Source organism: Sceloporus occidentalis, unplaced genomic scaffold, assembly GCF_023333645.1.
Source record: "Sceloporus occidentalis isolate IW3139 unplaced genomic scaffold, rSceOcc1.0.p SCAF_2, whole genome shotgun sequence".
NCBI lineage: Eukaryota > Metazoa > Chordata > Lepidosauria > Squamata > Phrynosomatidae > Sceloporus > Sceloporus occidentalis.
In genome coordinates this window covers 30727291-30753206 of record NW_028316982.1, presented here as the reverse complement: position 1 = coordinate 30753206, position 25916 = coordinate 30727291, and the positions used below count along the sequence as shown (strand labels likewise).

At 40.7% G+C, this 25916-nt stretch overlaps 1 protein-coding gene across 2 annotated transcripts in view; it reads left to right on the top strand.

Annotated features, from left to right (window-relative positions):
- The window catches only part of ARHGEF26 (Rho guanine nucleotide exchange factor 26), a 93356-nt gene extending 67445 nt beyond the window's left edge, over positions 1-25911 (top strand). For both annotated transcript variants that reach the window (XM_089509017.1, XM_089509018.1), the window contains exons 12-15: positions 2618-2827; positions 16389-16456; positions 17122-17226; positions 20557-25911. In XM_089509017.1, the coding sequence (XP_089365143.1) occupies positions 2618-2827; positions 16389-16456; positions 17122-17226; positions 20557-20699 (526 nt within the window). In that variant the 3' untranslated portion in view covers positions 20700-25911. The remainder of the gene's footprint in view (positions 1-2617; positions 2828-16388; positions 16457-17121; positions 17227-20556) is intronic.
- The last annotated feature ends 5 nt before the right edge of the window (positions 25912-25916 follow it).

The following is a 25916-nucleotide window of genomic DNA, read 5'->3' as shown; positions in this document are numbered from 1 at the left end:
CATATCCCCTCTTAACCTTCTCTTCTCCAGGCTAAACATCCCCAGCTCCCTAAGTCTCTCCTCATAGGGCATGGTTTCCAGACCCTTCACCATTTTAGTCGCCCTCCTCTGGACACACTCCAGTTTCTCGACATCCTTTGTAAATTGTGGTGGAACTGGACACAATATACCAGGTGGGACCTGACCAAAGCAGAATGGAGTGGCACTATAACTTCCCTTGATCTAGATACTATACTTCTGCTAATGCAGCCTAAAATCACATTGGCCTTTTTAGCTGCCACATCGCACTGTTGACTCATGTTCAACAGTGGTCTACTTGGATTCCCAGATCCCTTTCACATATAGTCTCGTTCAGCCAGGTGTCACCCATCTGTGCATTTCATTTTTCCACCCGAAGTGCAGTATTTTACATTTCTCTGTGTTGAAATTCATTTTGTTAGCTTTGGCCCAGATTTCTAATCTATTAAGCTCATTTTGAATTTTGATCCTGTCCTCTGGGGTATTAGCTACTGGTGTCGTCTGCAAATTTCCCACCAAACAAGGTGGAAGAAGGCACTGGGACAGGGGCTTCTTAAGAAGATCTCAGAGCTCAAATAGGTTCATAAAGGAAGATATAGTCCTTCAGATATCCTGGACTCAAGTAGTACAGAACTTCATAAGTCTTCATCAGCACTTTGAATAGTGCCTGGAAATGGACCAGCAGCAAGTGAAGCTGTTGCAACAAGGGAGTTGTGTGCTCCCTGTAGCCAACTTCAATTAGAAATCTGGCTGTGGCTCTTTGAGACCAATTGTTTCTGAGCACTTTTTGAAGGCAGCCCCATGTAGAGTGCATTTTGTTGTTGTTGTTAACTGCCTTTGAGTCGGTCTTGACCCATGGCGACCCTGTGGATGAGACATCTCCAAGACTCCCTGTCTTCCAGTGGTCTGCTTAGTTCCTGAAACTTCATACACATGACCTCCTTAATAGACTCCATCCATCTAGCATGCAGACTTCCTCTCTTTCTACTTCTCTTCACCTTTCCTAGTATTATCATGCCTTCTCATGATATGACAAGTCATGTTGGCTTCCAGGGAGATACCCAGCTTGATCTGTTTTAGGACCCATTTGTTTGTCTTTTTGTCTGTCTTCTCCAGCATCACATCTCAAATGAATTTATTTTTTTCCTGTCCGCTTTCTTAATTGTCCAACTTTTACGTGGTAGTAGGAATAGTGTATGATTCTAACTTCTGTGCTCAGTTGTATATCTTTACATTTTAGGATCTTTTCTAGTTCTTTTATAGCTGCCTTCCCCATTCTTAATCTTCTTCTGATTTCTTGGCAGCAGTCCCCGTTCTGATCAGTGTTTTATCCCAGGTATGAAAATTCTTTCACTATTTCTATTTTCTCATTGTTTGGGTTGAATTTGTGTATATTCTCCATGGTCATTATATTTGTTTCTTTTATATTCAACAGTAAGTCTGCCTTTTCCTTAATAGTTGTTGTAGGTTTCCGATGTTTTCTGCTAGTAGTATGATGTCATCTGCATATCTTAGAGTGTTGATATTCCTTACTTTATATTCTTTTGTCATTTGATTTCCAGATGATGTACAAACATAAAAGAACAATCCAATAGAACACAAAATTAGAAGGTTAAATAGATGAGACCTTAAGAAAATCAAGGAACTCCTTAGTTAATTAAAATCAACTAAAATGCCAGTAATTTTTTTCTAAAAAATCATTTTGTTTCTTGTCTCATTAAAAATATCACTATTGGAATCAGATTAATATAATTAGGTGAGCCACTAGTGTGCCACTCCCCCCACCCTGATACAGTGGAACCTTGTTATCCGCTGAAGTTTGGTTCCAGGAACCCTTGTGAATAACAAAATCCGTGTATGCTCCAGTCCCATTAAATACAATGCCATAGCAAAACGGTGTCCCTTATATAAAATGGAAAAATCAAGGTTTAATACTTGAAATTTATACTTTTTGGGGGAATATTTTCAAGCTGTGGATGCTTGAATCCATGTATAAAAAAATCCGTGGATAAGGAGGGCCAACTACTTTTCCTTTTTAGCAAACATTGCACTTCGGAATGAACAGGTACATGGAAAAGGCTATAAAATAATAAATTAGAAAAACTTGTTGCCAATTTTCCTTTGGTTGACATTAGCCTATGCTAGGGTTGGGAACTATGCACCCATCCAGATGTTATTTCACTGTAACTCACAGCATTCTTCATTATTAGCTGTCCTGGTTTGGGGTGCTGGGTGTTACAGCTCAACAACATTGGAGGAGCTCATGGCCTAGTTTATCCCTTTCTATAAATGCAACAAAGTTAAGAACAGTTAGATTATCAAAAGAACATCAAAGACATGTAAACTTCAGCACTGAACAGAATTCCTTGGGGCTCAAAGATTAACTTCATTTGTCTTCTTGACAAGCAGCTGATATGTAAATGTTCTTTTTTTCTCTCTCTCTACTTTGCTGAAAGGCTGAAAATGTCCAAATAATTATGTGCAATGGACTATTCTCAAAAACTGGCTGTACTGCTGAATGTGACTCCTGATGCATTTAGTAATGATTTGACTCTAAGCAATTGTCTCTCTCCTCTCTGTCTGGCTTTTGTATTTGCAGTGAAGAGAGCTACAATGTCACAGACTATTCCTTAAGGGATCAGCTGTTAGTTGAACAGTGTGACAGCGAAGAACTACATTCCTCTCCTATAAAAAACAGCACACCTATTCTTTACTCTCGGCAGAGTTCTGCAAATCATCTCTTCAGATTAAATGTCCTAAGTAACCATGCAGGAGAGAAGATTGAACTACTGCTGGGAACTGAAACTCAGTAAGTAAATAACACAGCTTTCTCAATTTGCCTGTTACATCCAGGCTTCTGATACTCTATTCATCTTTTCATCTATTCATTGGGCTGGGCTAGACTATATACTTTCCAGAATCTGTTGGTCTATATCCAGCTAATGTGAAACAGTGAAATGTGCCTGATTATTAAGTGACCCGAGAAATATATGTCATACTTAGCAACAAACAAACTCTTTATTTCACACAAGGCATCCAAATGTTGTGAGACAGTTTCCTCCCTGGAACAACTGATGAAGCTATGGCAGAGGTCCCACTTCAAGCAGGCAGAGTGTAATGTTCTGTCTGCACAATTCTGTGTCCCCTAACCACCCCAGCATTTGTCAGGCCCTAGGAGAGACGATTACTGCTGCTGCTTACTGGTGGGAAGGCAATTCAAATGATCCAGAAACATTTGATCCTGGATCAGAGGGGAAGGAAATTGGAATGCAGTCACAAGTGGAGTGCACCCTCCTTTTCCTACCTCTCAGAGTCAAGATCAGCTGCATCTCCATTAGCTGAAGTGTCTCCCCCTTCCTTTCCATCCTCTCCTCACAGGTAAGCAGCACTCATTCCCAAGTGTTGAGATTTTGGATGGCACACTCTTGCATCTCAGAGACATATGCACACACTTGTATGCTTATAGCACTAACAGGATGCTGCCATATGTTTAATTAAAGGCTTTCTGTTATAATCATGGCATTGGTGAAAATTCTATGCAAAAGGCATGTGTACAGCTTAGCTTAATGAACTGCTATATAACTGTCTAAACATGATCTGTGTTGATTTTAAAAAAAGTCAAGTATTGTCATTAACAGTTTTTTTGGTGTAGATAGGTATATGGTGTCTCTGTAGTGCAGGGTTAGGCACTACAGAGGCACTATGGTCTTTGAGCTACATACAGCTCCCTAGGTCTTTGTACCCTTCCTGCTTCTCTGCCCTATTTTTAGTCACTCTTCCAGTGTTTTTTCACAAAGAAAGTGGCAAATCATCCTCCCAAAGTCATGATCAGCCATTCTCTCTAGCCTGTTTTAGTTTGGGGCTGGTTTAGTCTTAAGTTTTAATAACAGGATTCCAAGTATTAATTCTAGTGACTACTTCTGAGTAAAGACATGTGTGTGCATGCATACCCATGCCTTCAAGTCTCTTGTTGATTTATCTTTCTTAGACAGGGAATACTCAGAAGTAGTTTGCCATTGTCTTCCTCTGTAATTTAGCCTACAGCATGTAGTTTTCTTTGGTGGTCCCCTGTACAAGTACTGACCAGGCCTGACCCTATCTTCCAAGATCAGATGAGATCTAATGTCTTCGGGGCATTTAGGATCTAAAGACATGTACAGGCCTAGCCTAAGTGAGAGGAGAATAAAAATGGGGTGAAATGGCTAATTATTCTTCACAAAAGATTTGGTAGCAGAGTTAGTCAGTTTGGAATGAAAAATTTTGTGGGTGAAATTTGGGGTTTCAGAGCAGAAGCATGGAAATTGAAAATGATGGATGTTCTCCTTCAGAGGTCTTGTCCACTAGCTCCTGATAGTTTCTCACCTCTGATGTAAAGCATGAGTTTGGTATGTTGTAACAAGCCTGTCAGTCCCATCGAAATGATAAAACAGGAATAGATACACAAAGCAGATGACTTTGGTTGAGGTGTGTAATTTTTGTCATGAGTATAACACATTAATAGTTGTTTTAAAAAATCCTGATACACATACTGCAATATATTTCCTTGTACAGTGCACCCTTGCTTTACACGGGGCATCCGTTCCAGACTACCCCGTGTAAAGCAAATACTGCCTGTGCTCGAGCCCCATTTAAATGAATGGAGCTCATGCATGTGGCGGCGCAGTGGCACACGCGCATCCTATCCATCCTTATGGGACGCACCACCCCTTCTCCCCGCACGGCTTTCAGTGTATACTGTAGTATAACTCTTTCAAAAGAGCATCTGTTAGCTCTTTAGCTCATTCTTCTGAATACGTCAAAGGTAGTATATCTACAGTGCTCCTGCCATGTGCAGGCACATTATGCACAACTTTGAGCTTTCCCTGAAGCCCTGTGATATTTATAGAAATGGCGCTTGCACTGCTCCGTGGCACGAGCACACATCCCATTGTTTGCAATGGGATGCAAGCATAAGATTTCCCCTTATGTGGGGGGGGGGGTCTGGATTAGATCCCCTGTGTAAGGGAAGGGTCCGCTGTATTTTATCCTTCAAGAGCATTGTGAAGCTTGAGAGACAGTGAGGAGCTGTCTCTCATTAACCATTGGTCTGAACAGGGATTTGAATATAGACCTTTCCAGTCCAAGTCCAACTGACATTTGACCACTGAATCGTATAGAGTTTTGCTACATGGTGAAATCATAGAGGTCCTCATATTTTGAAAACTGTGTTCTCCATCTTGGTGATTTCAGAAGAACAGTTTTCCACAGGAATACTGTGTACAAAGCTCACCTTGGCATTGGCCTTCCAAACTGAGAAAGGTTGTGTGAATCAGGCATTTCATGGCATAAAAGTTTTCACGAATGGCAAGCGAAGGAGGCAGGCAGTGGAAAATCTTTTGAGGCTGTTGCAGAAAAAACTAGAGGGAAATACCAGGTTACTAGGAACTATCTTGTGAACATTTATTTTCATATGAAGTCAAATTATTCAGTGGATAGGGGGACCAATTATTATCTTCTTTCATACCTATTTTTAATCAGGGTTGCATTTTTCAGGTCAGACTGTATGGAGCATCTGGGAGCCATGTTACAGAGCTGTTTACATAGACTAGAGAACCTAACCATAAGGGAGACCAAGAAAATGGAAATAAATGCACACAGTTGGGATTTGTTTTGTTTTTCACTTTGTGGTCTTTTCCCACATCCTCTCCATATGTGAGGTACATGGGTGGCTTGTAGTTCTATCAAAAAGTGGTATCAGGAGGAAGAAGTCTGCTATTGGGTTACAATTATTATAAATGTTAAAAATATCAAGACTTGGAAATAAATTCTAGAATTTTATCACACTACATACTAATTTACCTGAATGCAGATTAACCCTATAAAATGTTCATAAGAAAACAAAGCCAGGTGATTACTGTGGATTGGGTTCAGATTTTGCTATGCCTTTGGTAGACCCACTGAAATAAATGAGACTAAAGTCAGTGACGACTATTGTATTGAATTGATTTTAGCCACCTTCAATCCCATTTTGGGAGAAAGGTGGGATATAAATCAAATAAACACACAAACAAACAAATAAAGTTTACTAAGCTTATTCTAAATCATGACCAACATCAGATGTTCATTTAAAAAAATCATTCTAAAAGGTTAAGTAGAAATTAGAACGGAATTTCTGGCATAAATTTACATGGATTACAGTCCACTTCATCAGCTGCATCAGTGGAATGAAGTCTTCAAAACCCTTATGCTAGGCATTTCTTTTTCTCAGTCTCATAAGGGCTAAAGATTCCTTTATATCTTTTCATGCTGAAATAGGTTGACACAGCTATGTTTTTGTCATATCTTCATGTTAATATTATGGCTTGAAGCTATGAGGCAGTAGAGTTCTCAGTTTTGTTTGGTTCACTGAACTGCATCCCACTGTGGACGACATTGCTATAATCTGTGATGCTGCTGTATCTGGGACAGAAAGGGTTGTGTTATGCCATGGCCTCATTTTTTGAATATATATATTTGTAAGGGCTCTACAAATGAAATGGTAGGCTAAGTAAAGGAATTTGTGTACCTACTGTCCTAGAGGTAGGCTGGCCCCCTTCCTGGAGAATACAGAGATTATGGGGGTTGGAGAAGCAAGGGTAAGGACTTTCTCTTCCCCAATCCCATAGGAGTGGTGTTCATAGCTTCTAAAGATCTAGTTTACAGAAGAGAAACTGTTTTCCTTTCTACTTTGTGGATGAGGGTTGAAAAAGCCTGCTTTCTATTCTGTCCCACTGGGCCTTACTCAGAACTGGCAGCTTCGGTGAATTGCTGCCAAGAAAACTGCTGCTCTTTTCCTCCACAGAGAACCTGGGAGGAATGAGGAGATATTTCTTGTTATTATACAGAGCATTTGCAGAAGAAAGCAGCAGCAATATGCTGCTGGTGTTTGCTGCAAAATCCTAAAACAAAAGCAAATACCCACCCACCCTTTTAATTAGTTCTCTCAACACACCACAGGGCCCATGGGAAGGGAAGACTCAATAGTGACCTTGATTGATTGATTGATTGATTGATTGATTGACTATCTCACTATCTGTATATCCCACCTTTCTCCCACCAGCTTAGTTAATATTCAAACCAAAATGTGTGGGACTCTCAGTTTGTTTTTTAGTTTTAGTCTATAGATTATTGGTACCTGTAAAAAAAATCTCAGAAAATGACTGAGAGGAGAGGTTCTCTAATCAGGACACTTCCAAGTGTCAGGTGGTTTTCTGATATGTAAGGAAGTGTATTAGTTTCTAACTGAGATTGAAACCTTAGTAGAAAAGGCTACATTAATCATTAGTGAAGCCAAAGCTCTAATCCATTATAACACTGGAATGAGAGGGGCAATGAGTTGCTGTTGTGTTAATTTTTAACACTAGATTCCATATGCTTCTTAGAAAAAAAGTCATAAAATACTTTGTTTGAAAATGAAGCCCATAGATGGCATATTGTTGTTGGCTATTTCAACTCCGCTGTAGTCAGTGTAGAAATGAAAGCATGATGAATTTGTAACATAAAAGAAACAAAACGTATAAAACAGTAATGAGTGCTAAATGAAACAAATGTAACTCAGAAAATGTATGACTGAATGAAACAAACAAAAGGATGAGCATGACAATGATAATACGTTTTGTTCTTGCGGTGCTTTAGAGTTAATTCTTTTTTGGGATTCTGTTTCATAAAAGCAGACAAAATATAGGAATTTTGTGGCCCTCTAAAAGTTGAGCGGCACAAGTCCTCTATTCATTACCATCAACTATGCTGAGTAGGACTGCTGGGAATTGTAGTACTGTACTACAACAACAACTAGAGGGCAATATAGTTCCCACCCCTGAGCTGCACTTTAATTTGCATGACTCTTAGTTTGTTTTAGTTAATAAAAAGTTCTGCTAATTCTGAAAGCTTTAGTACTACTATTTGTAAGTCAAAGGGCATACACATCTACAGAGGACATTTTTGTATTTGGCCTAAATCCAGTTGCTAGTTCCAATGGGAGTTAGATTTACTGAATCAATTACTGAAGAGTAAGTCAATAGTTATATAACTTCAATTATTCAGTGGATTTGCTTTATTTATTTACTTAAATATTTATATCCCTCTATCTAAATATTAAAGGGCAGTATAGAATAAAATCAAACTTTAGCAATTTAAACAAAGCAAATGATTTTTAAAGTCCCATTAGTTAGGACTAGTAATTTTTTTTTCTTGTTTTAGATACACCTCCCCCCCCTCAAAAAAAAAAAAAAAATCCTCTGCCAGTTATTGCCAATCTACAGTGAGTTGAAAGCCTGGAAAGTGTCCACTTCTGGTTTGTTGTTGTTGTTGTGTGCCTTTAAGTTGTTTCTGACTTCAGGTACTCCTAATGCAACTGTATCACAGTTTTTTCCTGGGGCTGAGAGTGTGTGACTTGCCCACCCAGTGGCTTTCTATGGCCAAGTAGGGATCTGAACTTCTATGTTACACTGGCTGTTATCTGCTGTTTCTTTGATGAAAAATTGTTATATGAAGTCTTGTAGTAGTGGCAAATTAAATTAACTATTCCTTATAGAGGTCCTTCATGGGGTTCAGCACAGGGTCATTATAAGCAAAAACATTCACTAATTTACTGGTAAAACTGCTAATATATAGAAGATTTTGTTATCTCCGTTCTGGGACTATGTGGTGCACAATACATTTTCTGTTAACTAAGCAATGGGATTCACTTATTCAGTTCTGGATTAAGTGAAGCCATGGAAATGTCCTAGGAGTTTCCAGTGAGTGTGAAGTTCTGAGGGGTATGATCAGCTTTCTTTTTCTGGACCAGTGTCAAGGAGTGTTTCAGCTTCAAACAACAGCAACAATAAACATCTTGTTCTCACTGGTGCAAATTCCAATGAGAGAAAATTCTTTTACTTGGGATGCCTTTAGCATGCAACTAGCTTTCTGTAAAACTCAAAAGATGCTATGTTTCCATGGATACTGGAGGGCTAAAGGGGGTTATCTCTAGCCTATATTTAATCTCCCCTCCCAAATTTACACCAAATTTTTTTTAAAAAATCCTAGAATGTCAGAATGTGTCATTTTAAAAAGGCACTTCCTTTTGAACAGAAGTTATTGTTAACCAAAGGAAAAACTACAAATGATACAAATTCTACCCCTCCCTGAACTGCAAATCCTAGACTTCTGTAGAATGGAACCATGGCAGTTAAAGTGGAGACATTGCACTATAACTGCATAGTGTGAAAGGGCTCCTGGTTTCATGTCTTTCTCTAAGTGAGTTCCATGAGTGGTAGAATTCATAGACATGGTTGTTTTAATCTGGATCACTGTGATGATAAGTGATCTTGTAGCACCTTTGAGGCTAACTGAGAGAAGAAGTTGGTAGCATGGCTGCATCTGGTGAAGTCTACTTTGTTTACGAAAGTTGATGCTACAAACGTTTTTCTCTCAGCCTCAAAGGTACTACAAGATCCCTTTGCTTCAGTGAGTAGTGCAGTGTTTTCCCATTGCGGAAGATGAAGAAAAGTTGAAGTGCCATTTCAATTTGCTTTTTTTAAAAAACTTGTAATGAGTGGAGTTACATCTTTTTTCTTCCCTCCAGGCAGCAGAATCTTTGGCTGGCACTGATTATCTGAGAATCTTGATTCCCTTTTGTAACATGGCTCCAAATGATCTTGATTAGTTTAGTATTTCTCAGGGCTATTAGTCCAGGTGTGTGTGTGTGTGCGCGAGAGAGAGAGAGTGAAAGCGAGAAAGCATTGTGAACAATGTAACATTGATCACTAGCTTAGCTATTAGGACCTGTTTCATATTAGCCAGGATACTTTTTTCAAAATGTGATGAGCTACAATTCCAGAACCTGGTAAAATAATGTTTAAAGGGAATTAATTACAGTTAAAACACAACTCTGCACAATAATTTATTATAGTTGTAGTTTTAAAAGTTATGTCTACACTTGTTGTTGTTGTTGTTGTTGTTGTTGTTGTTGTGTGCCTTCAGGTCATTTCTGACTTATGGCTATCTGAATGCCAATCTATCATGGGCTTTTCTTGGCAAGATTTGTTGGGAGGAGGTTTGTCATTGCCTTCCCCTGAGGCTGGGAGAATGTGACTTGCCTGAGGTCACCCAATGGGTTTCCATGGCTGAGTTGGAATTTGAACATGGCCTCCAGAGTCATAGTACAATGCTCAGACCATGCTGGCTCAAGTCTGAATTTGGCCCATTCTCAAAAGTAGCCAAAATGGTTACTTTAAAAATGAATGCTACAAGCCCCTGAAAATTGTCCTACCATCCACCTTGTAATTGCCTCAACAACCAACGGAGATGACAAAGCATGAGAGTCAGGACTGATGTTCCTCCACCACCACATGATAAAGTCCTGTAACAATACACATGACAAAAGTCATTCGTTATGTTACAGTTGTAATAGTAACTTATTTTAGTAACTATAATAATAATGTTATTATCGGGGAAAAGAATTAATTACAAGCAGCTGGTCATTTTAAACTATCTACCACCAAGCTGTACAAAAGGTATTTATGAAGTTTTCATTGCATTTTTTTTAAACTAGACTAATTCAGCTTCCATCATATTAGTCCGTTTTTCTTCTGAGCTTGCTTCATACATACTCTTTGTGATGTGGGGGGAAACTTCCAGCTGTCTTAAATATGTAATAAATCGCCTTTGATATAATCGGTATTTAAAGAGCAAGTATAACGTTTTCCTAAAATATATTTCTTTCTTCCATGACCCATGTGAATAAATGAGAATCTCTCTGACAAAGGTCACATAGAAGATCATGTTTAACTGAAATACTCTTTGTACAGTATGAAGGCATAATGACAGGCTCAGGTCTTAAATCTGTTCTTTTTTTAAAATGGGTGTAGCTTAGCTATTCATATGAATGATTTGGAGGGAGATTATTCTTGGCCATTCCATCAGTTATCAAAATGCTGCCTAGAGCATTTTATTTAATTTAGTAGGGTGAAAATGTATTAAATTAAATTAATGTAATGATTTCACCTCTGACTTTCCCAAGCCATTGTTCTTTTAACAATGTGTTCTTTCCACTGGTTTGGCTATAGCTGGAACACTTTTGGGGAACACTATTACTCTGTAGGCAGAAGCTGCCATCTTACACATAAGAAAAGACTTCCACCTTCGGCACTGGTTAATATTTTGCCTACTTGGCAAAATGACAGATCTATCATGGAGGAAGCTTCTGTTTACATAGAGAACTGTATGTCAGTACATCTGGAAAGTTCTACTTGTTTCATTAAGCTCCATAGCTGAAAACACAGGATGCAAGAAATCTTTCCCAACATTTGCAGCAGTTAGTTCAACAACGTATTTCCTAATAACGTATATGAGAACAGAACTTTAAAAAAATTGTGAACGCTAAGGATTCTAATTCAAAAAGCTATGCTCTGGGGCCCTGCCTGAATGGGCTAAATAACACAACCTCCCCATGGCAGTCAGTTTGGACGTGGTGTGAACTGTGCAGGTGCCACCCTTTTGTTATTGTTCTTGTTGTTTCATACATTCATGTTGTTTCCAACTAATGGTGACCCTAAGGCAGACCTATCACAGGTTTTTCTTGGCAAGTTTCTTCAGAGAGGGTTTGTCATTGACATCTGCTAGAAGAATTTAAAGTAACTCACCTTTTGATCTGGATCATCTAGGAAAATACAGAGCCCTCTGTAGTGATACTAGGTGGCTGTTTACAGTGTGTCCCATTGTGCCACCCACCACCACGGACGCGAGTCGTTCCTCTGAGGTCAGAACGAGGGGATCAAACATGTCATTGATGTTGTGCACCTCATTCCTGTCCTCAGAAGGAATGACCTGCACCAGTAGTGGTGGGTGGCACAGTGGGACACGTGTGAACAGTTGCCCAGCATTGCTCCAGAATGCCGCAGGTAAGGGGCAGGAACATTGGGACAAGTCCGGGGTCAGAATACTGTAAACTGTTCTCAGAGTATTATGGACTGTGTGCAATGGTAAAATGGGTTTCCCCCTTCACCTTACAAACTGAGAAGTCACATTTTTAATATACTTAAAAAAAATCCTCACTGTAAGCCCAAAATAACATTGTAGGGAGAGGGCTGACCCTTCTCTCCTTGATGTGCTGGTATCCCAAAATGGCCATTAGATCAAATCTGCTAGTTGTTTTATTTTGCTGTACACTTGTTGCTTCCTGTCCTGTGCATGCACAGTTGGCAAAATGGTGGCTAGTCATAGAAGATGAAGAAGGGCAAATGTGTCAATTGAACTATCAATCTGAGAGGAGAATTGTGGAAAACACAGGCAGTTTAGACCAGGGGTCGGCAACCCCGGTCCATGGGCCGGATCTGGCCCGGCAAGGCCGTGGGACCGGCCCCAGCCTGGTCCTGCCACAGATTGCTGCCGGCGCGGGGCAATTGGCGGCAGGACCTCTTGCGTAGGGCTTTTGGCCTCTCACACAAGCGGCCTTTGGCTTCACGCCCTTGCACGAGAGGCCCATGGCGAAGGTGCAGGGCCTTTGGCCTCTCGCGTGAACAGCCTTTGGCCCCGTGCCCTCATGCGAGAGGCCAAGGGCCGCTTGCACGAGAGGCCCATGGCGAGGGCGTGGGGCCTTTGGCCTCTCGCGCGAGTGGCCCATGGGAAGGGCGCAGGGCCTTTGGGGGGCAAGCGGCGGGCAAGGGGGGCAAGGGGGGGGCAATTTTCTATAGAAGCCTCAGAAACATGCATTTATATTAACATTTGTTAAAAAATGAGCAGTTTTTTTTGCGTGTCCTCCAGTTTTATAAAAGTGTCCTCCATTTGAAAATTTTATCCTACATTTGTCCCGGTTTATTTATTTATTTAATCTTATTTTTAAAATTATTTATTTATTTATTTATTGGCTTCGGCCCCCCAGTTGTCTGAGGGACAGCATCCGGCCCCCGGGTCAAAAAGGTTGCCTACCCCTGGTTTAGACTGATGAGAACAGCAAATGGTAGTGAAGCTAGAAAAGGTGGGGGCTGCTCCCAGGAGCTGGTATAAGTAGAGAGGCAGAGCCATGTGTTGGGAGAGTGTGTCAAGCCTGTGGAAGCAGGGGCTGTTTTTCAGACTGCCAAAAGGTGCAGTGGGGGGATGGGGTTCAGCCTGAACGAGATTCAGACTCTCAGAACAAGGAACAGAGTATAAAAGGGACAGAGAAGTTCAGTGTTAAACAGTGTGTCTGAGGGGATAGCAGCCAGGGAGGCTGAGGGAGACTGCTGTGAGGTGCAGTTAGAAGGGGTTTAGATACATAAGTTACACTACTAGGAGGGGGTGGAGATAATTAAGTCATCTGGAGAACAGATAAAATCAATATTAGAAAAATGAGGAAGTTTAGTTAAAATGCTTGTTAGTTTAACATATATAAGGAAACGTTTATAAAGACAAGTAAAAGAAATTGTTAAATCTTGTACAGTGGGCCCTCCCCTTATGTGGGGATCTGTTCCGGATCCTTCTGCGTAAGGGGAATTCCGCTTATGCTGGAGCTCCATTAGAAATAATGGGTCTCATGCCCATGGTGCGCAGCAGCATGCACCTCATTACTTCTTCCAGGGCACGCAAGGGGCTTTTCTGGCACAGCTTTCAATGCATGCTGAAAGCCGCGTATGCCATGCCCACGTAAAATATGGGCACACTGTAATTACTGAAGCAATTTTTACACTGTATCAAACTGGAATAATATCCTACAAAAAAGATACTGTATTTAACCTTGCATGTAAATAAAAGTTGTTTCTTTGTTTCAACAAGTAGTTGCCTGAGGTGTGCTTACAAATACCAAACATATATAAAGGCTACCAAGAGAGACCATTTGTTATTTAGGACACTTCAGATAGTGGGTGTTTAGCTATCACCTAATGGTGCCAAGTGCTGGCACCTGAGGAAAGTAGTTGGGTGGGGAAGAGTCACCTCACCTTCACATATTGGTGGCTGCGGTGGCACATAGTGAAAAGGAGTGAAAGGTTTTAAGGAATTTTGGCAGTGCCACATTATCACCGTGACAACAATGTTAATTGTGGATCAGTTATAAGTTTACAGGATGACCTAGGAAAAGTGGTTCCCTGGAAAGCTAATAAGCCAGAGTTGTGAAGAATCCTGTTTTCATCTTTAGAACCAGTGTACATGCGCCTGCTTCCAGATTGCTTCCACTAGGCTCTTCATGGAAATGAAAGCAAGTAAGCAAAATACAGTTTCTCATGCCTGGGTTTATTGTGACATCCAAACTGGGAACTCTGGATTTTTTTCTCCTCAATATTAGTGCATCGTGTATACCCCAATCTGTATTTGGCATCTCGGTATTTTCTTATTTCACATCTGGAGCTAACATGTTCTTAAGAGGTCACAATGACCCTTTGGAACACTAGTGAAGTTCCCATTAGAAAAGGAGTGAAGACCCAAGGGCATGGTCATGGTCCAGGTAACTATACAATCAAGGTTAAATGGGTGTACTAATCACACCTTCCTTCCTCGAAGTCCTCTGCAGTTCCTCTTCCACTGCCAAACAAAGGAGGTCTCATTGCATCAGAGCAGTAACCCAGTTCTCGCTACCTACCCTCTGCCATGCTTCCAGTTGCCCTCCCAATGCATTCACCCTGGGGTTATTCTCAGCCAAGCCAGTGCTTTTTTGTTACCCTAGAGCCATTAAACAGTCCAGAATTTCATTGTGAATTCCCGAGAAAGCCATCAAGTCTTGGTTACCTTGCAAGAAAACACATCCCAAGAAACTAGTTTTCAACTATAAAGACTGGTCCCAGAAACCCAGCCTCTCTGCACACAGTAATCATACAGTTATCCCAGGCTGTGTTCCATGTTTGAGCTGTGTTGCTCTCAGACCTTAGTCTAAGCCACTCCAGCTTTCCATAGTCTACTCTTCAGGCATGTAAAAATCACCCTCTTTAGACCGCTCAAACTCTACTACCCAGTTCCGTATTTCCATTTTGGTTATCTCTGAATATTGCTATTTTGTGTGTGTATGATTGCACTGTATTTTTCTTAATAAAACTCTCTTAATTCACTCAAACCAGGAGTCTACAGTTACTACCAGCTTACACAGGCGCCAGTGGTCCTAAAAGTTACCCAGCCTCTTGCAAAGCTTAAGCTAATTTCCTCAATATTTAAACATCCCCCCCCCCCACTTTTTGGGTAGTGCCAAGCAAGACAACAAGAATACAGTGGGCCCTTCTTATCTGCAGACTTGCCAGCTGTGGATTTGAGTTTCCACACAGGTCAAGCCCCGTTGTTTTAAATCAGTGTACACAAACTACATTTCCCAGAATTCCAGTGCATGGAGCCATGGCTTCTCACCACCAGGAGTGGGAGCCGCCTCAGCTTCCCTTCTCGCCCGCCTTAGAGCAGCCTTTCTCTTCTCTTCCCTTGCTTTCTTCTGCTGAGGAAGAGGAGGAAGAGCAGTGACAATACCGGGAGGGGGCAGAACTGTTTTGATTTTGGCAGACAGAGTGGATGCTGCCCCATGACTGGCTGAGGGGAGAGGAGCCAGGTCAGGAGGAGAGCACAGAGTGCCACCATCACCTGGAGCTGGAAGACACCGGGGAGCTTGCAAGCAAGGCAGGCAACTGTCCCGAGGGGCCCTTCCTCCACTTTGGTGGATTTTGAAGCCAACATGTCACCCTTGCCTCCTCCTCAGCTGTGGCAATATTCCTGCCTGCTTACCAAGCCCCCCCCCCCCCGGTCCAAGCTCCTGTCCATCATAAAAATTGACCCTGGGGGATGCCTGTCCACCACCACTACACGGCCAGAGCTTGGGAGGGGAGAGGGGGTTGTTGTGTGCCTAAAGGTTGTTTCTGACTTATGGCAACCTATCAAGATCATGTGGCCATAGGACAGAATGGGACTCAAGGTCTTGCGTTTTTTGTTATCCACAGGGGGATGGGGGCGGCGAAATGGATTCTGCCATGGATAAAGAGGTACAACTGTACATAGATTTCAACTCTGGCTTTATGAAAAAAATTCTCACTTCAGATGCCATGATAAACTGAATGGAGACTGTGATTTATTTAGCTCTCCAGCTTTCAGTAGTGATTCATTTGTATGATCCATAGAGACCACGACGAACAAGCTAAGTTTCCCCAGATTATTTTGTATTTTGATACATGAACTGGTACACTGCCTAACTGCATAGTTTCTTCATTTTGATAAGGACTGTGTCAGGAGTATGTGGAAGGAGAAAATACCTTGATTAGTGATTTGCATGGATTTGATTTTTGACCTTTTAACTTGATAGCCCAACAAAAAGAAAGATAAATGTATTTCCATAAAAGTGATGGGAGATTTTGATTCAGGGAACCCATTAAAAGATGACAGCAGTTAAATAAAACAATGGCTCATTTCCCCCCCCCCCCCCCTTTCTCCAGGAATGAACGGGCTCGCTGGATTACTGCACTTGGGCAGAGCAGTGATAGACTGACTATGGATAGGACAAGTAAGTGAGACCTCAGAAGGTTCTTCAGGGGTTTGACATTCCATACTGTGCTCCACAGTGACCTCTTGTGGAATATTTGAATAAAGGTTGAATGCCTTCATTCTATGCCTTCCTCTCTGTTTTTTGGAGGTAGGGTAGGAAAGACCCTCATTCTGAACTTCCTTATTAATATCAACAAAAATGGAAATTTGTAACTCTTTTGGTTTTCTTGAAACATCATGTAAAATGTAAGAACAATTACATTGTATTTCTGTCATAACTGAGAAGATGATAGAAACAACCATCTTAAAAAGTGCTTACATGCACATTGTGATGTCTTACCACCTTTGAAAATACTTTCTTGAATTTTCTGCCTATATATTCTGAAACAGAAAGAGACAAGAAAGATGTGAACATCATTTCAGAAGAAGTTTTAAAGCTTTATAACCAGCGATACCTCCCTCTGTTTCCAAATCCCTTTGAAAACAGACGGATGTTTGTTTTTCTGTTTATTTATATTTTATTTTCCATATAATAAATGTAGATGCGGTATCATTTTTCAGTTATCAAATTAAGCTGGTGGGCAATATTCTTGTCATATGTTTGTAGTCATGTGAACTGCACACTTGAACTTTCTGTTGGATTGGCTATGCGGATCAGTAAGCACACTGTCTCCTCTTTTTTAGCGCTGACCCAAGTAGAAGTCATCAGATCATATACTTCCAAGCAGTCAGATGAACTCTCCCTTCAAGTAGCTGACGTAGTTCTCGTCTATCAGAAAGTGAATGATGGTGAGCAGAATTTTCTTACTGCTTAACATCCACGGCTGCTTTCAAGCCCATTGCAGGACTGTTTTGCATCTGCCTCAGACATGTACCACAGAGAACTGTAATCGAAAAGCAGTATTCATTTGTTAAAGAGAAAGATGTGTTTATTCAAGTTATTAATATATGAAGCCATCATATTAAACATATGGGTTTCATAGTCCAGTGGTACCTAAACTTTTATCCTTCAAGCTGTTTTGGACTTAAACTCCCAGAAGCCCCAACCAGCTTGGCCAACAGTCAGGAATTCTAGGAGCTGAAGTAAAAAAAAACATCTGGAAGACCAAAGGTTGGGAATTACTGTGTTGGTCACTTATAATGTCATAACCTAGGCTTATGACCTTGTAACTATTTCCTGTTTACATTTACAATCATAGCCACAACCATAAATGCACACAAAACTACCCTTAAAATCCAATAAACTGCACCAAGGGACAGGGTTCTATGACACTGGCAAGTGAGGTATTAATCTGACGTTTCATAACCCTAACTCATTACTAACCCTAACACCTTACCCATAAACCAACAGTAATCCAACCACAAATCTAATTATAGATCTTGCTCCTAACCCTAATCCAAACACTCAAATCCCACAAATTCAACCGATTTGCAAGCAAGCAGTGGTATCCTTAGCTAACAGGAGGGGGTTGTATGAATAATTCTCCAGCACTGTGCTCGCCAGTACCATAGAAGTTCATCTCTTGGTGCAGCTGGCTGGATTTTAAGGTGGATTTAAGGACTCCAGTGAGGAGAAGATTCTAGCCATGACACTGAGCCTACATGTCTAATGTCCTGGTGCTAGGTTGCAGCATAAGTAGTTTCCTCTTTCACCTCTCCTTAGGAAACAACCAGTTTGATACAGCAAAATTGGCAGTAGTGCAGAGGGTTCTACTGTTCTCACCTTCACCTTCTTAGACTGGGATGGGAAACTACTTTCACATATTCTAGCCATGATCTGCCATTGAATTTCGGTGGCAAAACACCGTATCACCAGATGGCACTCCTGAATTTGGTGACATACTTCGATTTACTTGATCTTGGGTTTGTTTGCTTTTTTAAAAAAAGGCTTTGGACTTTGCCCATCCCTTTTTATCCCTTTCCCTGAGAGTAAACCCTTTGAATAAGGTTTATACTTACATTAGATACAGTGGACTCTTGTTATCCGCTGGGGTTTGGTTTCAGGAACCCCCATGAATAACAAAATCCATGTATGCTCAAGTCCCATTAAATACAGAGGCGTAGCAAAATGATGTCCCTTATATAACATACTTGAAATTTATACTTTTAAAAAATATTTTCAAGCCGTGGATGCTTGGATTCATGTATAAAAAAACGTGGATAAGGAAGGCCAACTGTATTTACAAATGAAAATACACCAGATATCCCCCAGTAATACAGGCGCCCCTCCAAGTCCACGGACTTGAAAATCCATGGAGGGGCAACTGCCATTAATGCCAATGGGGTGTGCGGCTGTGGCGTACACCCCGCATGCACGCGACCCATTCAAGCCTATGGGGCTTGAATATGTGCAGGTTTTGGAACTTGTGGGGGGAAGTCTGGAAGGGATCCCCCAGAAGTTCCAAGGGCCAACTGTACTTCTAAGTCTCACTCTACAGCAGCTTTATGACACTCCTGTGGTGTGCAGCGTGTAAACACTTCACGACAGAGTGCCCAAAAGCTGCCCATATCTGGGCAGCTGGGTGGTGTGAAGCCAGCCTCTGGGTGTCTTGGAGACATGCGTTGTCTGCACACCATGCCTCTAAGCCAGCTAGAAGCCAGTTTTGTTGGCTGGCCTGTTTTGCCCATTTGTCTATAAGGAAACTTTTATAAAGTCAAATGAAATAAATTGTTAAATCTTGTACAGTGGGCCCACCCCTTATGTGGGGATCCATTTCGGATCCTTCCACGTAAGGGGAATTCTGTGTATCCTGGAGCCCCATTAGAAATAATGGGGCTCACATCCATGGTGCATGGTGGCGCGCACCCCATTACTTCTTCCAGGGCACACAAGGGGCTTTTCCAGCGCAGCTTTCAGCACATGCTGAAAGCCGCATATGCCATACCCACATAAAATGTGGACACACTGTAATTACTGAAGCAATTTATACACTGTATCAAACTGGAATAGCATCCTACAAGAAAGATACTGTATTTAACCTTTCATGTAAATAAAACTTGTTTCTTTGTTTCAACAAGTAGTTGCCTGAGTTGTCCTCATAATGAGTACTCTCCTCTAAGCATGCTAGCTTGATAGAACCATTGGTTTTCCTTTATTGGATCTTTTATTATCAGCTGTCGTTCACCTGCTATTAGAGTAGAGAAAGCAGCAAGTAACCATGAGGAAGACAATTTGCCTGGTTTGACTTACTCTCTATTTTCAAAAAAAGAAAAGAAGAAAAATATTTCAGACATACCCACCATTACGAATACTTCTGTGACTTAAAGCATATCTTTTAATACTAGTAGTAGTACCTTTGATGCATAGGTGTTCTTATAATTCACTTTCATAGCAGAAGTCATTCTGGCTTATGCATTGACAAGGCAGTTTATTAGCAAGGAGATGGTTGTATAGTGGTTAATATTGCATATAGGTTAGTACTGGACCAGAATTTGGAAGATCTAGATTTAGGTATTTCATTTCATTTGTATGTTTTCTTTTTTTCCAATGTAGGATTGAAGGCAGCTCCCAGACAGAGTGAATTAAAAATGTTCACTAAAAATTCACAATAAATTAAAATCACAGTATAAAATCATTTAGAAGGCATGCAAAAAATTTTAAGAACCAAAACATCTCAATAAGAAACTCCCCTGCATACACGTTAAAATCCTGTTTGAACAAAAACCAGGGAATGAGCCAGCCTAGCCTTTTATGGAAGGGAATTCAGTGGGTGGGAGCTGCCACTGAGAAGGCTCTCTCCTGTGTCCTCACCAAGGGACTGTGATGATGGCAGGACCGAGAGAAAGCCTTCCTGTGTAGAGCTTGGAAATCCGGAAGGTTTCTGCGTGGAGATACTGTCCTTCAGATAATCTGGATCTTAGAAGATTCATGAAATTCATTGACAGAACTTGCACTAGTCATGGTTCAGTACAAACATTAACCTATAGTCTTAAGGATATCACTGAACACAACTTGCTACAGAGCAAAAGAAGCTTACTGCCTTCATGGTTTGATTTTGATAATCTCAAAAGCATTTAGTTCACCAAGTGATTCAGTTTGCTAGCCTTAGTTTAGTAGCATTCTTCTTTCAATCTCAAGATTTTTATTACTCCCCCCCCCCAAATATGTGTCATTTGCAGGTTGGTATGAAGGAGAGCGATTGCGCGATGGAGAAAGAGGCTGGTTCCCAAGGGAATGTGCCAAGGAGATCACCTGTCAAGCCACCATTGAGAAGAATATGGAAAGGATGGGACGCTTGCTAGGCTTGGAAACAAATGTATAGACTCGTGCTCCATTATGCATACTCTAGGGATTTGCACCCAATGAAGTCTGCAACATCTTGATCTCCTCCAGATGGTCAGTTTGCAGCTGTAGCATGTAAAGGTGTCACATATATCTGCACTCATTAAATGTGAAAGGAACCATAAAGAGATTGCATGCAAATAAGTACTTTTTAATACAAGTCAGTAGCAGAATAAAGTTGTTGTTTTTTTTAAAAAAGCAACAATCTCTTTCAATTAAAAATTAATTTCACATTTGTAAATTTCAAAACAGAATGACACCTTGGATTTCTACATTGGCCAAGTGACTCTTAAATCTTAATTCAGGCACACCTCTGTTCTAGAGTTTTCTTGTTTCACCATCTATTTTAGTTTACTAGACCTGTTCATTGTGCAGCAAGTGTCTCAACCCAGCAAGGGACGGTGATGCTGTTGCGGCTCGTGTGCTGCTCCCATAACCCTTGTTGGGACCTATGGAAATGACGCGCATTGTCCACCACGACCACCTGCAGAGTTCAACCACATCGACAGGACGCCAAGAAGAAGGAATCTGTGAAGATGTCTTCAACTAATCATGACTCTTACAAGTCTTCACTCTAAACGAGGGCTTTAATCTTCCTTTGCAGTATTTACAACATAGATATACACAGTGTATTGGACATCCGTCTCTAATACACACTATTTACACCAACCAACAATAACACAACCTCTGAGGCAGCCACAGTGACACACAACCATCTCACTGCCTCTCAGTAACAGACACAGCCCACTCTCAGGCACCAACTGTCTCACTGTAACAGATACAGCCCACTCTCTGAGGCACCAACTGTCTCTCTGTGACAGTTGAGAACTGACAGTTGCATCAACATTCCGATTATGCACTTTTTTGAATGCTGACACATTAGCTGCCACTGGAGCTCCAAATTATCTGCACAACAGCTCCCCCTAGTCGCCACACCTATGTCATTTCCTGACAGATGCATGGAGCTGTTCTGGATGCACATTGTGATCAAACTAGCAGTGTGCGCACATCACATCTTTTGATTCGTAACTAGAGCTGCAGCATGGCTATCAAATAGGACATAGTCAGCATTAATTAAAATTATATCCTACTGAAGTCCTAGCTTTCCACCATATGTTTCAGCCACCTCCATCTTAACACCTGCCATGGACAGAGGATGAGTACATCCAACAGGAAAAGGAGGTTGGAGGTGGGGGAGAAGGAAGCAGCCACCTAAAATGGAGTAGTCAATCACTTCATAAAGTTGACAAAATATCAGTTTGTTTGATGGTATATACAGAGTTCAGATTGAAGTGACAAGACACCTGGTACACGTATCTTGTTGTGAGGTGGGCTTGTTTCGTTTTAATCATACTAGCAAACAGTGGACTGCTCAGAAGTAAACCCTTCCCTTTCAATTCAACAAAAGGGTGAGGAAGAAAACCCAGCCTAGTCAGTAGGATGTGAAGGGAGACCCCTTAGTCAGCTAGATCACAAGACTCAAATACAGGTCTGGAACCTTTACATATATAAAAATATTAAAACACCACCACAGAAAATCAGAAGTGTCTACCATTGTCTGCCTTTGGGCAGTCAGTATGCATGTTTTGCATTGGCTATTGTTACCTGAGCTTAGATGATCTTGTTGTATGACTTCTAGTCATTTCTGCCTTAGAGAGATGCTAAGGTACACCTAGTAGTTTTCTTGGCAAGATTTGTTCAGTCATTAGGCTTATATTGGTCATCCCAGTTAATTAGCTTCAGAATAGTCATAGCTCTTATTGCTGTTTTGTTTGTTATTGAAGAATCCTTAAAATATTGTGAACAAAACAGGTAAGAGCCATCACAGTTGTGGTAAAATTATATTCTGCTGCAAATCCAGCTAATCTGGTTTCAGGTGTTTTGCATGTTTCTCTCAGCTTCACTGAACCTCCTTAAATGAACTCACAATCAGCAAGATTGGTCTCATTGCCAAATCTTGGTCACACACTTTGCAGTCAGGAAAGTGTGTGACCATGATTCTTGAATATATCAGCTTTTTCCTCTTTCAATCGGTATAACAGAATCAGAAGTGATCCAGTGAATGAACCGAGCAGTAACTGAGTTTGATCATAGAATCATAGAGTTGGAGACCACAAGGGCCATCCAGTCCAACCCCCTGCCATCCAGGAACTCTCAGTCAAAGCATATCTGACAGATGGCAATCCAACCTCTGTTTAAAGACCTCCAAGGAAGGAGAGTCCACTACACTCCGAGGGAGTGGGTTCCACTGTCAAACAGCCCTTACTGTCAGGAAGTTCCTCCTAATATTGGGTGGAATCTCTTTTCCTGTAGCTTGCATCCATTGTTCCGGGACCTGTTCTCTGGAGCAGCAGAAAACAAGCTAGCTCCCTCCTCAATATGACATGCCTTCAAGTATTTAAACAGGGCTATCATATCACCTCTTAACCTTCTCTTCTCCAGGCTAAACATCCCCAGCTCCCTAAGTTGTTCCTCATAGGGCATGGTTTCCAGACCTTTCACCATTTTAGTCGCTCTCCTTTGGACACCTAAATCATCAGTTTGGCTGTGGACATGATAGCAGACCACCAGAGACCTTCTTGAAGCTCATGTAATATACCAAGAATTAGTAGAGTTGCCCTCATATATGGGGAATTTTCAGATCAGCATTTCTGCTGAAGCTACTAAAATTGGGAAAAGGTAGTAGCTGTCTTAACCATAAAATAAAATCCAACACCCATACAGTGGTGATACCTTTGTTAGGCCAACCAAAAGGTGTAAAATTCATCATATGACCTTTAGATACTCCAAGGCATTTTTATTGGCATTTTTTTTAATTAACAAAGATGATTCTTTAAATAAATGCAAGAGGGGAAAGTGACGTTAAAGAAAGGGGGAGAGAAATAATGTGGCAGCACCTTTAGGAATGTTTATTTTCACATTTTTCACAGATATAAACCTGCTTCTTAGGATTCAGTAAAGAGGAATAATAAATGTTCAGGTATAAAGTATACTCATACAGTTGTGGGAGTGGGATGGAAAAAGGTTTTGAACCCAGGGAAACTGACTTTTGGCAAGTGTCACTCATCAGCACTGACCAATGTAAAGATCTGAAAGGTCTGTAACACATTAAATAGCCTTTTGAAAATTTAGGGCAAGGATCATGATTTGCATCTGTCTGGCTCTCATCCATTCCACTCACAGCTGTGTAAATATGCTTTATACCTGAACATTTATTATCATTCTGTATTGTTGTGTGCCTTCAAGTCATCTCTGACTCAGTCTAAGGCACACCCATCGTGGGGTTTTCTTGGCAAGATTTGCTTTGATGAGGTTTGCTACTGCTTTCGCCTGTGGCTGAGTGACTGGCCCAAGGTCACCCAGTGGGTTTCATGGCTGAGCTCAAAACTGAACCCTGGTCTCCAGAGTCATTGTCCATCACATCAAACTACGCTGGGTCTCATTCTGTGTACCAAATCCAAAGAAGTGGGTTTATATCCACAAAAGCTCATGCAAAAATAATCAGTTAGTCTTCAAGATGCTTCTACATTTTCCTCCAATTTTCCTTTTGATGGTGCAAGAGACTAACATAGCTACTCATTTTACAATATTAACATCACATGGACCATAGAAGAAGCAGATCTCCTCCATTCTTCATACATAAATGTCTTCCTTATAACACTTAGAGTCGTTTAGTGCTTCATTATTAAGATTGACAGAATAGGAGAATGTGCTTTATTTCTCAGAGCTTATTACATTCAATTACATAAAGTACACTGCTGGTGGTGGGGTCATAAAAAAAGGCCGTCAGTCCTTGAACTAGCTATTAGGAGATAGTACATCATCCATGTAAAGTATGGCATGTTTGTGTGTGTGTGTGTGCATACATACAAACATATATATAAATGTATAGTTGTGTTCCTTCAAGCTGTTTCCAAGTTAGGGAGACCCTCCAGTGAACCTATTCAGTTTTCTTGGCAAGATTTGTTCAGCAGGGGTTTGCCTTTACCTTCTGCTGAATGTCTGAGACTTGCCCAAGGTCCCTCAGAGGGTTTCCATATTTGAGTGGTGATTCCAACACTCAAACCACATCACCACAGTGGCCCTCTTGGAAAGTATATTTTCAAGGCCTTAAATGTCATTAAATTCAATAAGGTTAGGTGTAAGTGACCAATATGTAAGGTATGTCAGTACCAAAAATGAGTCAAGAAACATACTGTTCCCTTCAATGCTTTGGAACTTTAGCTAGATTCCGCTTCCCATGGAAACAAAAAGCTATCACAGGGTAACTAGTTTGCTTATTTGGCTGTCTTGAAGCACTGTGTTCTCAGCATTTGCCAGGTCTGTATTTAACAATTCAAAAATGTGCTGTTATCAAATTGATAACTTGTTCACTTATACTGAGCAGAGATCTGGAAGGACCTAAAACAGACCAGGAATTCATTTTAATGGGTTCAGAAGGACCTGTATTACTCTTATCAGACAGGTTGCAGTACAAAGCACACTAGGTTTCCTGAGCACAGAGATGTGGTTTAAGGCAGATGTTAGATGTGATACCTTGCCCCATTAATTTTAATGGGTTTTTAGCATAACTTTCTATCAAATGAGGATATTGGTCTGGGGCCAAAGTGTGCTGTCTTCCCTTTCATCAGGCGGGGGAGACTTGTTAATGATTACATTGCCTGCTGAATGTCTCATTATAAATATCTACTTTGGAGTCTGATAGCAATTTATATTGTCAGGTGAAGATGTAAATAGGAATTAATTTGTAATTGCATTTGTAATTAATTTATAAATAGCAATTAATTTGCATTGCATTTCCTTTTTATGTAAATAGGCATGACATTTTCTACACCTTGTATTATAAATAACTTTGTCCTTTCTTTGCACTGCTTGTCACTTAATAGAAAAACAGGAAAAAAGTAAAATGTGATCAACTTTCTTTGACTTTTTCCAAGTGGATGAAAATATGTGTACTGTAATGTTTATATAGTGTAGCAGACAATGAACATCCGAGTAGTTACACCTATACATTCACCTTGCACATAGTAGTTATAATGCAGGTGCTAAAGTCCCTGTCATAAGGCAACTGAGGCATCTAAGTGTACAGGAAATTTTTTTTTAAGAAAAGGTTGTACAATTAAAATTGTTATGTTGCTGCCTGTGCAATACTGTAAACAATACATGTATAATTGTGCATGTAATAAACCTGTTTCTA